Source organism: Crotalus tigris, unplaced genomic scaffold, assembly GCF_016545835.1.
Source record: "Crotalus tigris isolate CLP2741 ecotype Arizona unplaced genomic scaffold, ASM1654583v1 scf7180000019068.10715455, whole genome shotgun sequence".
NCBI lineage: Eukaryota > Metazoa > Chordata > Lepidosauria > Squamata > Viperidae > Crotalus > Crotalus tigris.
The window spans coordinates 4197079-4212938 of NW_024097358.1; the positions used below are offsets into that span (position 1 = coordinate 4197079).

A 15860-nucleotide genomic window follows, 5' to 3' on the forward strand; every position below is an offset into this window, starting at 1 on the left:
TTCAGCCTTATCACCCAGATCACAATGCTCATTACTATAATCTTCCATTATAGTAAAGTTAAGGCTCTTCGTATTACAGCTTTCTGCAGCTGTACATTTGGTTTCCTTTGAGAAATCGATCGTTGGAAGATACGGTGTAATGTTGGCATTGATGTCAGCTGTGATTCTCTTAAAGTCGGCAAACTTTAAGCTGTGTGGACTTCAACTCAAGCACGGACTTCAGCTGGATGGGGAATTCTGGGAGTTGAAGTCCACACATCTTAAAAGTTGCCAAGATCGAGAAACATTGTTTCACAATTACACAGGCTATGCACAATGAGAGGAACAATTTAAAACTTTTGAGGCAGCAGCCATAATCTATTTCTCCTCCATCAGTTCCTAAGGGAAACAATCTCTCTTCTAAGATAGATATTAAGTGCCTGAACGTAGCATTTTACTTTTGTGTTTCTTCACAGACCTGAATTATATTATCTTAAGCTTATGCACCAGAGACAAATTTCTTGTGTGTGCAATCATACTTGGCCAATAAGGAATATTCTATTCTATTCCATTCCATTCCATTCCATTCTTATTCTTTTCCAATTCTATTCTATTCTATTCTATTCTCCATTCTATTCTATTCTATTCTATTCCATTCCATTCCATTCCATTCCACTCCACTCCACTCTCTCTCCTCTCTATTCTATTCTATTCTATTCTATTCTATTCTATTCTATTCTATTCTATTCTACAATCTGTCTATTCTAATCTAATCTACTCTACTCTATTCCCTATTCCCTATATTCTATTCTATTCTATTCTATTCTATTCTATTCTATTCTATTCTATTCTATTCTACAATCTGTCTATTCTAATCTACTCTACTCTACTCTATTCCCTATTCCCTATATTCTATTCTATTCTATTCTATTCTATTCTATTCTATTCTATTCTATTCTATTCTATTCTATTCTATTCCTTATTCTATTCTATTCTATTTCTATTCTATTCTGTTCTATTCTATTCCCATCCTGCCTTCTGAACCAAACAAAACTTTGCTATTACCAATAGTGCAGGTCTGTCATTAAAGGCTCTTGTGTCCACTGAAGCTTGGGTCTATCTTTGGTCTATCCTGGTCTTTCAGGTCTTCCAACTGGGCACCATCTTCACTGTAACTGAGTCCATCCACCTTACTACCGGACATCCTCTTTTTTTCTTTCCTTTTCCCAGCCTTAGAAGCTTCTCCAGAGACCTCACCAAGTAAGAAAAGCTATTTATGCCCATCCTCCCCCAACAATAGGATACTTTGGGAATCTCATATCAAAATACACTATGAAAACATGGCCTCTTTGGCCAAGTCAAAGATGTACTTGAGTTCTGCCTTGACGAAACAAATGCCCAAAGCCCTAACAATGTCTGTGTACTCAAGCTATCGCCTGTACTCAAGCTGAATAATTCACAGCCCATAAATGCATACAAGAGTCTTACATTTGCAATACCTTGCAAATATTCCAGCAATTACTTGTCTCAGCTTTACAAATTACTCTGAGGCGTCATATTCCCTGATCTTAAAAGGAAGGAAATAATGCAAGGGCCCAGGGAGAACTGGGGTATCTTTCTCTTGATTTGCTGGCCCAAATTTATTTTTGGTCTAATTCCAATCAAAACAATGGTGTTGGAAAAGAGGGATAGAACTGGTCTTCTCTGTCTAGACAGAAGTATACTCAAACCCATTTGTAATAAAGGAAGTCATTTGTCAGATGTCCTTTAAAAACAACAGGCATCATTTAAATAACACTTAAAGTCCTTGGAATCCTTCAGGAAATCTGGTAATATGTAAACAATAACAACAGCAGCTTTCAAATCATCCTTGTAAGTGCCTTGTGAGGTAGGTTTGCAAATGGTGGTTAACAATAGCTTATATCCATCTGTAGGTAGTCCTTGACTTACAATATAACCACAGCTGGGCGCAGAATTTCTCTCACTAAGCAGTGTATGACATCCAGTTTTGCAATCTTTTTTTTTTTTTGCACAATTGTTAAGGGAATCACTGCAGAACCATGCCATCATTGACGTGGCTTGTTGGAAGCTGACTGGGAAAGCTGTAAATGATGATGACGTGACCGTGGGGATGCTGCAACGGTCATAAGTGTGAAAAGGGGCCATAAGTCACATTTTCAGTGCTGTCGTAACTTTGAACAGTCACTAAATGAATGGTTGTAAGTCAAGGAGGATGTCATGGTTCTGACAGATGAAACTCTTCAAAGAAGTTCAAGGCATTGTTTACCTTAAAGAATCTTTATGGGAGTAGCATAGCTTTGGCACTAAAATAGTTGAAGCCAAAAACTGGATTCCCCTCCCCTGAGCACATAGTATCAAAACACAGTTCCCTCCTTCAATTAACAGTCATAATTCACATTCTCCAATTAGTTTGAAATGCAGGCTTTCCCTCCTGTTCTGCAACCCCGCCAATTCTTATCATCTCTTAGTTAAAGCTCTGAATTCACATACTAGTACAATCTTGTTATGTCTAGCTAACTCCAACCACATTCCGCCTCCTCCCCCAGCATCATCTAATTCTCAGAGTAAAACATAAGAAAGAAAAAGGCTGCATCTTCATATGTTGTCAAAGCAAGAACATCCAAGGTTTGCAGTGTTGACAGAGTACCTGTAATATTTTTCCAAGGTATGGCACCATCAGTTCCAGAGCTGATCTACAACATCAGCTCTTCTCTACTCTCGCTTGCTCTGTCTGTCAATACCAATTTCCCTGAGGAATGAGCACCAAGCGTTGGGCTGTGAGTCTTATGCTGTGTGTATAACTATTTCTTCAAAAAGGAAAGTCATATTTTATAAATGGCATTTAATACCTGCGAGGTTAGAAAAAATGTTTAAAAATATGTCTAGCAATTGTTGGAAATGTAGACAAAAGCCAGGCACGTACTACCACCTTTGGTGGACATGCCCCAAAGCAAAAAAAATTCTGGTCAAAAATACATATGTGGTTAGAGAAAATGCTAAGAAAACACATAGATTTTAAGCTGGAATTATTTCTATTAGGCATAACCTCAGAAAACTATGATAAGGAATGTGTATATTTAATGTTACGTGTATTAACAGCAGTGAGAATTACATTTGCACAGCATTGGAAAAATGAAGAAACGCCCGCTGAAGAAGAGATAATTAAGAAAATTTTGGACTGTGAAGAAATGGACAGGCTTACGTTGAAAACAAAAGGGAAAGATGATACAGAATACTTTCAAACATGGGATGTATTTTATCAATGGCTAGAAAAATGGACTAGACAGTAGGAATTTAAGATGCATTATTATATTAAATATGTGGACCCAGACAACACATTGTTTACTAAGCGCTAAAGATTCGTAACTATAAAAAAATAATAAATTATTATTATTTTTTTTAACAAAAGGAAAGTTATATTTTGCCAATCCACTCTTGATGGCCACCTGGAAATAACAGCACGTGGCTTTCCAACCATGTCCTCCAGAAGTGATGGCTTAAAATGCCTTTTGAACTTTAAACCCCGCAAAGTCATCGAGGGGGTAAAGTTACAACTCAAACATAACAAGGCCTTTGTTTGCTGCTGTTGGTGAACGTTTCACTGCTAACCCAGCCAACTGAAATCCTAGCTAGCTCAGATGAAAAAGATGGACCCTGTCAGTGTTTAGAAGACCACCTCATGACATCTGCAACGGGGATCCTTATCACAAGACTACACTGAAGGATGATGCATTTCACTGCTGACTTAGTTGGGGCCCAAATAAAAAGCAGTAGCTCCACCAGTGCCAGAAATCATGAATGCAACATGTGTTTTCAAGAATGGTGCCAGGGTTGGGTTTCATCTGTAACAAGCTGCCGTAGTTCTTGCATCTAACAGTGATTAATAGCCCCGAGTCAAACCTTGGGCCAGAACACTCCAAAAGGATTTCTGCAAACTACAGGAAAGGGGGGTGTCATATTAGCAGATGCATTTTAATGGGAACTACTGCACATTGATGTATGCTGTGGCAAAAACAAAGAAATAATCCTAACGCCTTTTAAACTACGGTGGGTGTGAACGGATAGAGTCCTCGCACTATGACTGATAGCTTAGCGACTCTTCAAACTTATGGCAGGCCCCCATCCAAAGCTACTTACCACTTTGTTCCAAAGTGACTACATTTGGGGCAATGGGCAACTGGCTGGCATTTAGAGCTGTTTGCAGCATCATGTGACTGTAATTTATAGACAGATCTTTTCCCAGAAAACAAAGTTTACTTCTGGTTTCCTTAAAAAAAAATGCCCCAAAGCAAACAATCAGTTTGCTTAATGATTGTGGCGTTCACTTTACAAACCACCATTTAAAAGGTCATAACATCCTATCCGGTTATGTGATGACTTGCTTTATGACTGTTTTAACTTGGGATCATAATTGGCAGGCTAAACTATAGTCCTAATCAAGGACTATTGTGAATGATTAAGCAGGAAAAAGTCTTGGACCAAAGAGAAACATCAAGTCACCCTTCCATTGCTTTAAAAGAGCAAATTCAGCTTTAGGAAGAATGAGACAAAGAGATCTGAAACAAAACTGTCTCTCTTAGAAAGCTTTTCTAGAAACATAGAATGCCACCAGTGGCTAGAACTTTGCACTTAAAAGGGGTCTGATGAGTCTCTCTTATGTCATGTGTTAAGTTGTTAGGGGAGCTGGGAACAGTAGTTTCTCCCCGAAAACCAGCCTGCTAGAATTCATAATTTTTTCCATCTTTGCATTATTCTCCAAGAAGAAACAAAAGACTTTAAAAAAAAATAAAATGAATAGAGTAGAGTAGAGTAGATTAGATAGAGTAGAGTAAAATAGAATAGAATAGAATAGTAAAATAGAATAGAATAGAATAGAATAGAATAGAATAGAATAGAATAGAATACAGGATATAGAATAGAATACAGGATATAGAATAGAATAGAATAGAATAGGAATAGGAATAGGAATAGGAATAGGAATAGGAATAGAATGGAATGGAAATAGAATAGAATAGAATAGAATAGAATAGAATAGAATAGAATAGAATAGAATAGAATAGAATAGAATAGAATAGAATAGAATGAAGTGGAGTGGAGTGGAGTGAAGTGGAGGAATAAAATAGATTATAGAATAGAATAGAATAGAATAGAATAGAATAGAATAGAATAGAATAGAATAGAATAGAATAGAATAGAATAGAATAGACCTCCATCTTCAAATCAAACTATATACCATGTTTCTTTTTTAATACTTATAAAGAAAATTAGAGAATTCACTCACATGGCTAACAACTCAAAATGCAAGCTTCTGTCATTCAAAAAAGAAAAAGAAATTTAGCATCCTTCAGTTTGCTTCCAACTAGACTCTTGTAAGTTCATGAACTTGGTTATCTAGCATTAGCCACTTGTGAAAATATTAACTTCTGGTTGTGTTGCTTCTACAGCAAGGGGATTATTTTCAGAGAACTCTGGCTTACTTTGGATTCTATATCCTTAATACTTTTGGAAAGCCTGCAATGTATTCTAACAGCCCTCCCCTTGGTCTCAAACCCACTTACTCAGCCCCTGCAACTATTTAATGTTAAACAAAGGGAGTGTAAGAAGAAAAATAAATATCTTTGCACAGGTAGCAAAATCCACTTTCAACCGAGTGGGAGCAAACTTGCAATCTTCATCATTCCCATGTTTGTACATAAAACAATCACAAGTGGATCCTGTAACCAAGGAACACAAATACTAAATTGCAGTCTTGTTGTCAAGGAGGCTGTCTTACCAAATGGAATTACACATATCACTAGACTATGTTATAATAAGTTGCATAGCAATAGCACTTAGACTTATATACCACTTCGCAGTGCTTTACAGAACTCTCTAAGCAGTTTGCAGAATCAGCATCCTGCCCCCAATAACCTGGATCCTCCTTTTACCGACCTCAGAAGGATGAAAGGCTGAATCAGCCTTAAACCGGTCAGGATTGAACTCCAGGCTGTGGGCAGAGTTAGCCTGCCATACTGCCCTCTAACCACTGTGCCACCATGGATGGATGGATGGATGGATGGATGGATGGATGGATGGATGGATAGATAGATAGATAGATAGACAGATAGATAGCAATAGCACTTAGACTTATATACCCCTTCACATTGCTTTACAGCCCTCTCTAAGCGATTTACAGAATCAGCCTCTTGCCCCCAACAATCTGAGTCCTCATTTTGCAGACCTCGGAAGGATGGAAGATTGAGTCAACCTGAGCCTGTCAGGATCGAACTCCTGGCAATTGGCAGAGTCAGGCTGCAGTCCTGCATTCTAACCACTATGCCACTATGGCGCTTCTATATGGTTTATAGTTCAGCATATTGTGGGAACCAAGCCATCTTTTTAAGCCAACCTATGATTCTCTGTATCTCCCAGTATGTTATATGAACACCTGTGCTTGATAATCCTGGTTTAGGGCTAAATATTCCAGATAAACCCAAGCCATTTTGTACTTTTTTTTTAATCAAGAAGAATAGGCGAAAATGCTGCAAAACTGCTTTCACTAGTAACCATAATTTATGCCCAAATACAGCATTAATATTTGCACATAGACAAAAGAAGTCAAATCTTCAAGTACACTTAAACTCCGAAATATCTGAGAGTACTAAAACATGAGTAGGGTTGATTTTTGTTAAAGAACTCTCTGTTCATAGTGAACGGTGTAAGCCCCCCCCCCAGAGTTACCTTGTGGTTGAGCTGGGCAACACACAAACAAACAAACAAACAAATCCATACCGAGTTGTGCTGGTCCTTTTATAGTAATTCTTGCACTGCGACTTCCATGTGGAACAGCAATCATGGTTTCCTCCCCTAAAAAAATTAAATGCACTCATTTTAAAAACAATATTTTACAAAAGAATTATCACCTTCCATGACTAGACTTTTTTAAAAAAAGGTACACTCACAAAATATGATGCGTATTTTGCATATGATTCCTAAATGAGGCTGCCATTATACTACAGGTGAATATGTAAATCCATCCACTGGATACTTACTTTGTGTACACCCACACAATATATTAGGCATTACATTCTCATTGCTTGGACTACATATTTAATTACTACCCTGAATTAAAACATAGGCAAGTTATACTGTACAGAATTCTTCCCGGTAAAAACCATTAATGACTGTTTACCTAGATTTTGTCCAGAATTTAACTCCTATAGCTAGAAACAAATCAACTACCTAAATTCTAAAAACTTGCAATTTGCTAAAGGTTAAAAAAATAAAATAAAAACCAAACTAGCCCTGAATCTGTTGATTTAAACCTCTTTCCAAATGTTTTCATTTATTTATGCACAGAAACGTTTTAAAGTTGTCTACATCTGGCTTTGCTGTTGTAGTGACAGGTTTAGCCTATATTTCAATGTACCCTTGCAGAAACCACGGGAAGCTCTTAAATTCAGTGGCCATTTATAATGCTGCTTGCAGGGCTGCTCTTTAAAAAAAACGTGACAAGAAGTTCAAAAGCCAAAACTGGGCGCCACGTCCTTCATGTCCTTGTTCAAACCAGCCTTAGCGATCATTTTACCTCCCCCTAAACCTGCCAGTATAATTTAAAATATTTTATTTGATCAGCAACAATGTTAATTTTACCTTTGGTCAAAAAAAAAAAAGAAAGAAAAGAAATGTCTTTTGGAGAGGAGATCAATCTGAATATATATATTCAGGAAAAATTCCTGGTTTTATCTGTGACTCCTTGAAGGCCCTCACAATCTTTCCGAAAGCTGCTATCAAATTGCAATTTTATTTTATTTTTTTGTCGAAATGAAAATTATTAAGCAGGTGAACCTTCAGATCAAACCACATTTGTTTTATAATCCTTGATAGGAGCGAACATATTATCAGTCTTATTGAGACAAAACCAACCAACCGACCGACATTAGCACAAAGAATTCACCGCTAATAGAGAGCGGTGACGAGATGGCTTTAAAGAACTTGAAGACAAAAAGTCAGATTCTCAGGAAAAGAAAATCTCGAGAGATTTTGCAGCCACTGAACAGCTCTATTTCTTTTTTTTTTTTTACAAATTTTATTTATAATACAGTTAAAAACAAACAAAAATTGGATTTGATGTGACATTCCAGTATATACATTCTTATCAGATTATTCCACTTTTTACAATCAATTCTTCATCTCTGCATATACATCTAAGTTTTATATATAATACCGTAAATGCCGGCGTATAAGGCGACTTCCGCGAGCGCTGAAATTGGCGCCAAAGACGGGGGTCGTCTTATACGCCGAGTCGTCTTATACGCCGGAAATACTGGTAGTTTCCGGCGTATAAGACGACGTTCTAGGAATGCGGCCCGGCTATAAAGACGGGGGTCGTCTTATACACCGGGTCGCCTTGTACGCCGGCATTTATGGTACTTGTTCTAAATAACATATATTTCTATCTTAACATTCATCTTTAATCCCGACTGTCCTTTTCAAATTCCTCCAGCGGTAAAATTTATCCCAGATTTCATAATAAACTGATCCACATTTATCTTTTAATATCATTGTGAGCCTGTCTATTTCCGCACATGCTAATATTTTATGTATTAACTCTTCCTCTGTGGGAATTTCCTTGCTCTTCCATTTTTGCGCTAAAGCAAGCCTAGCTGCAGTCAGGATGTGTAGTAGCAGGTAGATTGTTCCCTTGTCGTATTTTTCTGTCGTTATTCCCAACAAGAAGACTTCAGGTTTAACTCTAAGTCTAGTGTTAATATATCCCTCAACCAGTTTCGTGAACAGCTCTATTTCTGAGGAAAAAATCCCCAAAGATGAGGTCTATAATTCACAAGCAGGAAACCGTGTAGTGCAGGGGTCTGCAACCTTGAGAACTTTTAAGACTTGTGGACTTCAACTCCCAGAATTCCTCAGCCAGCTATGCTATGCTGGCTGAGGAATTCTGGGAACTGAAGTCCACAAGTCTTAAAGTTCTCAAGGTTGCACACCCCTGGTCTAGTGTACGGTACCTGGATAAATGACACTGGGCACATGGGCTCAACAGGCGTATGATTTATCCAGGCCTCAAGTCCTATCCAGCTCTTCATATACTCACAAGACCGCCTTGAGCACTGCCTCTGTAGAGTATTCAGGATGTTTTTCATGGAGGGGGACATTAATAAGAGCACTGGGCTCTCAGCGTGAACCCCAATCTGCCACCAAGTCTGTAGATTTAAAAGGCCTGCCGTCCTCAGAATGCAAGCCCTACAGTTACTGAAACAAAAACTCTTATATTCTTACACGGAAGCACACAGGGGGTTGCTAAGCCATACAATTCTATTAAATCAGTAAGAAATATGTTGTTTTTAAAAATGGGGGAAGGAGGAAAAAGTACCTGTATTTAAGAGGGGGGGAAGCTACAATCATATTTTATCGTTTCCATTTCTATTTCATTTAGTAATAGTCAGCTTTGGTTGAGGGTAGTAGTAGATTCTGGCCAAAGAGAACATCCTCCTCCTCCTCCTCCTCCTCCTCCTCCTCCTCCTCCTCCTCCTCCTCCTCCTCCTCCTCCTCCTCTTCTTCTTCTTCTTCTTCTTCTTCTTCTTCTTCTTCTTCTTCCCCTTCCCCTTCCCCTCCTCCTCCTCCTCCTCCTCCTCCTCCCTCCCTCCTCCTCCTCCCTCCTCCTCCTCCTCCTCCTCCTCTTCTTCTCTTCTTCTCTTCTTCTTCTTCTTCTTCTCTTCTTTCTTCTTCTTCTTCTTCTTCTTCTTCTTCTTCTTCCCTTCCCCTTCCCCTTCCCCTTCCCCTTCCCCTTCCCCTCCTCCTCCTCCTCCTCCTTGGTATGTTTCTGTTAATGCACATTACTATAATAATAATACTTCACTGATTAACAGAAACATACTACAGATAGTCCTCAAGTTACGAGCACAACTGAGCCCAAATTTTCTGTTGAGACATTTGTATCATGAATCAACAATTAAGTTAGTCATATGATTGTTAAGTGATTCTGGCTTCCCTACTGACTCTGCTTGTCAGAAGTTCACAAAAGGGCATCACATGACCCCGAGACACTGCAACCGTCATAAATACATGCCAAGTGTCCAAATTCTGATCATGTGACCACGGGAATGCTGCAACAGTCATAAATGTGAAAAACAATCATAAGTCATTTTTCAGTGCTGTTGTCACTAAACCAAACTGTTGTAAGTTGAGAATGACCTGTATTTAGGATGCAGGAAGTGATATTTCTGCTCCACTTTGCAGTAGTCAGGATGTATTTGGAAAACGGTGACCAATATATTTTCAAAGGCACATTAGAAAACTAAAGTACTGTATTTTCCGGCGTATTAAGATGACTTTCTAAACCATGAAAATCTTCTCCAAAGTCGGGGGTCGTCTTATACGCCCAGTCATCTTATACGCCGGAAAATACGGTAAGTCAATGAGAGGTCAGTGGGGCAGTGGAATAGACTGGAAATCATGTTCTGTATGGAATGGTATAGTTTCCCCATGGAAGAGAATTGGTGACATTCAAGTTCTCTTCAAACATTTGAAAGAATATAGTGCACAAAATGAAGTGGGAAGACTCCTTCAAGAACAGACTGAAAATAATTAGTGGGAACAGCAGGAAAGCGTGTATGTTTGGATATTAGGAGACACCTACATGGGGCAGAGCTTCAGGCAGTTTAGAACACAACCTGAAGAGAAAGGAGGCTGTCTCTCACCAAATCATGTTTGCTTGGAAACTCAGAAGAAATGAACTACAGCTTAGCTCAGGGGCGGGGAACCTTGGCTCTTTTATGACTTGTGGACTTCAGCTCCCAGAATTCCTGAGCCAGCATGGCTCAGCTTGGAAACCTCTCCTTTTCCCCTCAGCAGGGCTGGCTCAGGAATTCTGGGAGTTGAAGTCCACAAGTCATAAAAGAGCCAAGGTTCCCCACCCCTGGCTTAGCTGCTCACAGGAACTCTATGCTACAATACATTGCAAAGTTGCATCAGGTAAGACAGGCCTCATGGAAGACATAGAGCTGTCAGGACCACGGACAGCGCAATGCAGATACAACAAGCCGCATTCCCTTAACAAGAACTGTTCAGGAATAGGCCTGCAGGAGAGGCTTTAAGGAAGCGGTCATGGCCTGGTATTTAAATTGCTCCACCCATAGATGCATTTTGTGGTTCCTAAAACGCCTATGAATATTTAGCCTAGGAAGAAAAGAAGAGGAAAGACGGAGGTGGTAGAAGGATCAAGGTTACAAAATTATAATGCAAGTCTTCCTCATGATGAACCCAAAGGCATAACCCTTTTGGAAACAAAAGTCTGCTAGGAATTCTGTAGATACAAGATTCCTGCAGTGGTGACTCCCATAATGTCCAAAACCATCTATCTTGGAGCAAAGCATAGTACTAACAACACTACTAGTACATTCCATTTTTGATGTTAAATCTGTGGGAATGTATCCATTTCTTTTATCTTAAAGCACGCCTTTAAGTACATATGTTCTAGGTTATGAAAGGCATATTTTAAGGTAAAAGAAATGGATACATGATTATAGATTTATAATATATATATGAAAGTAAAGTAGATTAGGGTAGTCCCATGGAGAGATAGATGGCAAATATATTTAAGAAATATATGTATGCGTATATCTGTACGTGTGTGTGTGTGTTTGCTTCTTGAGTGCATACAAGACTGTATATAGATGTGTGTGTGTGTGTGTGTTAAGTGCAAACAAAATGGGTATGCTTTGTAAAGCATCAAAATGTGCTGTGCAAAGCAGAAGTATTGGAAAAAATATGTAATTTCTCATACGGTGGTTTAAAGAAATGCAAATTAATGTTGCATTCTTATGGATTGCACCTATTGGTGAATATGCAAGAAACTGGCCTGAACTGCAAGAACATTCCTTGCCAATCCATGGTCTTAATTAGAAATTGTGAGAATCTTCTAGAGTTGCCATTCCTGCATAAATTATTGGGCTGTAGTGACTAAGCCAGTTCTAAGGTTAGCCCAGTTCTCATTTTGACTTGAAGAGACATTTGATCCATATGCACTCTAATATCAGACTGGTCTCATCCAAACTGAATCAATGTCCTGAATTGGATATGAACCATTACTTCAAAGTTCAGCTGGAATGGTTTGATCCTTCGATATTACTATAACCACTAACAGCAAATGTAGTAATGATATTGTGTAGCTCACCTCTCTATTGTAGGATTTACAACAGAAAGCACTATGGTTTTTCTAACACGCAAGCTTCTAGTTATGCTTCTGGCTTCAACATGTACCTCTTTACAACATGTATCTCTTCACAGAGTTGTGCAGAAGGCAAGGAGCAGAAGGGTGTGCAAAGGAATGAAAGAATGAGAGAGGACTGTCTTTGTTTCCTGCTTACAACTCTTCTTAATGCTAGTATTATGGAGAGGGAGGCATTTAATACCACATACTGCCTGCCACAAAAATTAAACCTATTCCTTTACTTCCCTGCAAGTCTAAAGGGACTAAAAGCATGTCACAATTCATAAGCACTGATACACTTTATGAAAGTCTGCTGTAGCCTTAAAGAATTAACAGTTGATACATTCTAAAGTCGGGGGGGGGGGGAAATGAAGTCATAAAATCCTAAAAGCAGCACCAGGGAGCTCAGGAAATAGACAAGGACGTATGGGTCATTAGGCAGATAATATCCATTTTAGTCTGGTGCCATTTCTTTCAGCAGAAAGGAATACCCCAGACCTTGCTTCATATTTCCATCTAACAATATTGCCAAACATCTCCTCAATTTAGGAGAAGCAGTTAAGTGGGACCCCCAAAAGGTAAATAAGTATGGGGGGGGGAAGAAAAATCCTGACTGTCTTCACTGAAATAAAGTGGTGTTGCTCCCAGGTTTAACTAAATGAGATTGTTGGATAGAAGTGATCTAGAGCACCCTTCTATTATCCTCTCACTAGAATAGGCAGAGAAGAACCCAAATCAACCATGCATTCTAGAGAAGACTTTGCAAAGCTTCTCTCTTCTGTTGCTTCAAGAACAGAAGAAGGTTTCAAACCTCCGAACACGTTTTGCCAGTCATTAAAAGGAGGGGAAAAAAAGAGTAGGGGGGGGGGAAAGGCAGCAACTATTAGACGGAAGCGGTGTTGATCTTGATGGGAGTTGCATACATAAAAGAATATGTCCTTGATGCTCTCTGAGCTTGGTTGTTGTTTTTTTGCAAACAATTTCATCGCCCAAACCGTCACTGAGTGGAGTTAGAGGACAGGAGGGAGGGAGGAGGAGGAGGATTGTGGGGTCTTTAATGCTCTCTGACCTTGATTGTTTTCCTGTAAATGTTTCATTACTCAAACTAGGTGACATTATCAGTGCTAGAAAGGGAATAGGGTTTGCAGAGTGAAAGAGAAGAGGAGGAGGAGGAGGAGGAGGAGGAGGAGGAGGAGGAGGAGGAGGAGGAGGAGGAGGAGGAGGAGGAGGATGACAACGACGACAACAACAACAACATTGACTGTGGGGTCTTCAATGCTCTCTGAACTTGGTGGTTTTCTTGCAAACGTTTCAATACCCAACTAGTAACATTATCAGTGCATTTCATTACCTAGTTGGGTAATGAAATGTCTGCAAGGAAACCACCAAGCTCAGAAAGCACCAAGGACCTCACATTTCAACCCTGAGTTATAAAAAAATCTCCTTTATTGGTAATGCATAAAAGAGCTAAGATATTTCACTTTCCCAGGGGTATGGCAGATTTTACCACTTTCCATCAGTCAAACGTTTGATCATTTCCCAGAAAGTCAGTTTTTGTTTGACCCAGGCACAGTCTGACCCAGAAGATAGCAGCCTCATGTTCCTAAATTTATTCTGTTCTGTCCACACACTTTAACGGCCTCTACTTATACAAAAACTGTATTTTAATGCGGTGTTTTGTTTTAAAGCTACACACTGCAACAAGTCAGTGACAAAAAGTGAAATTAGAATATTGACTTAGGCACACTAATAGGTGATAAATTACAGAATCATATATTTACACCCAAAGGGGGGGGGGAAACCCATGATTCAGGCAAACTTTTCAAAACCACACAGCAGTGGAATGATGAGAAAAACATGCAATGGTGACTTTGATCCAAAGAACATCAAACCTAAGGGGAATCTCGTTGTCCAGAAATTCTGGGGAGATCAGGCCCATAATAAAGCCAAGTTTTTTCTCAATATTCAGTTTGAAGCCTCCATTAGTGGCAATGATTCAATATCTTTTGAACACCACCTCTCTCTTGGATACAACCCAAAAATTTGAACCCTGTCTTCTTGATGAGTTCTCTCCCCAGCCAGATTCCTGATAATTTCATATTACAGGCAGGATCCCAATTTTCTGAAGCTTTATTTCAGAATGTAGCTGCCCACTTTCTGATCTTCCCTACAATGTAGAGATTTTTTTTTTTTTTTTTTGCCCTCCAAACAATCCAAGTGCTGAACCACAGAAGTTCAGCCAGGAAAAATATCCAAATTTAGCAGATGAATTTGTCTATTTTGGTACTTAACTCTCCTTCAAAGGCCCCCGTTTTCTATGAATTTTATCTTTCTTTCACAAGGAGTGGGAAAACAGACAAATTGGAATGGAAACAGATTACAACAACTATAATTTTCTGAAAGCGCCTGCTTCATCATTTGCTCAATGTAGGTAAGAACGAAAAACAAATATTTCTTTTTGGCTATGAGTCATCACCACCATCAAGTTATTTTGCATTGTTTTATATGTGCCAGCATTGCCTTTTTAAAAATACCCTCCAATTAAACCTTTGGTACCAGCATTCTCTTTTTAAAAATATCCTCCAATTAAATATTTGAATGATGCTGATGGTCCAGGGGAAAATAGATCTAATTTATGAATTCGTGGATGAGTCAAGAGACTAGGTCAGGGGTAAGGAACCTTGGCTCTTTTATGACTAGTGGACTTCAATATCCAGAATTCCTGAACTAGCTATACTGACTCAGGACTAGAACTGACTCAGGACTAGAACCTAGAACTAAGGAGAAACTTCCTGACAGTGAGAACAATTAATCAGTGGAACAGCTTGCCTCCAGAAGCAGTAAATGCTCCAACACTGGAAGTTTTTAAGAAGAGACTGGACAGCCATTTGTCCGAAATGGTGTAGGGTTTCCTGCCCAAGCAGGGGGTTGGACTAGATGACCTCCAAGGTCCCTTCCAACTTTACTACTATTACTATTACTATTCAGGAATTCTGGAAGTTGAAATCCACAAGTCATAAAAGAGCCAAGGTTCTCTATCCCTGGACTAGGTGATTATTGATTCTCTTTAAGCTTTGGTCCTTTGACTTGGAACTATAAACCATAAAGCCAACAAAATTATCCCAAAGAGACTTTATTCTACCTGTCTATTTACACAGAGAAAAATACATAAACGCATACCAGATAAGAATCATAAGAGCTATTTTGTGGGTGGTTTTTGTTTGTTTGTGCCTTCAAGTCAGTCCAGACTCCTGGCGATTCCCTGCACAAATCTCTGAAGGGGTTTTTTTTTTGGGGGGGGGGCAAGGTTCTTCACAACTGGTAAGCTATTGCATCCTTCCTAGGACTAAGAGAATGTGACTGGCCCAAGATCACCAACTGGCTTTGCTCCTAAGACTGGACTTGAATTCCTAAGTCTCCTGGTTTCTAGTTGGATGCCATATTCACCACATCAAACTGCTTCTCATTTTGGTGTAGTGCTTAAGAGTGATTAGAAGCAAATCACTTCCCAAAACTTGCCAAGAAACTTTAGGGAGTCAACACTGACTCAAAGGCATCCTCTCCCCCCTACTCCCAAAATGGTGTTTACTCAATTGAATTTCTCTCTTAAAACTCATCTTTCAAATCCTTACATAATTCTCCCAAGAGTCAACAT

The 15860-nt window shown here is 39.1% G+C and overlaps 1 protein-coding gene across 8 annotated transcripts in view; it reads right to left on the bottom strand.

Annotated features, from left to right (window-relative positions):
• The window catches only part of ADAMTSL3 (ADAMTS like 3), a 168222-nt gene that overhangs the window by 45681 nt on the left and 106681 nt on the right, over positions 1-15860 (bottom strand). For all 8 annotated transcript variants that reach the window (XR_005558603.1, XM_039358892.1, XM_039358891.1 and 5 more), the window contains one exon: positions 6772-6846. Coding sequence is in view for 7 of the 8 variants with exons in the window: in XM_039358892.1 (XP_039214826.1) it covers positions 6772-6846 (75 nt within the window). In the remaining variant the exon portion in view is untranslated. The remainder of the gene's footprint in view (positions 1-6771; positions 6847-15860) is intronic.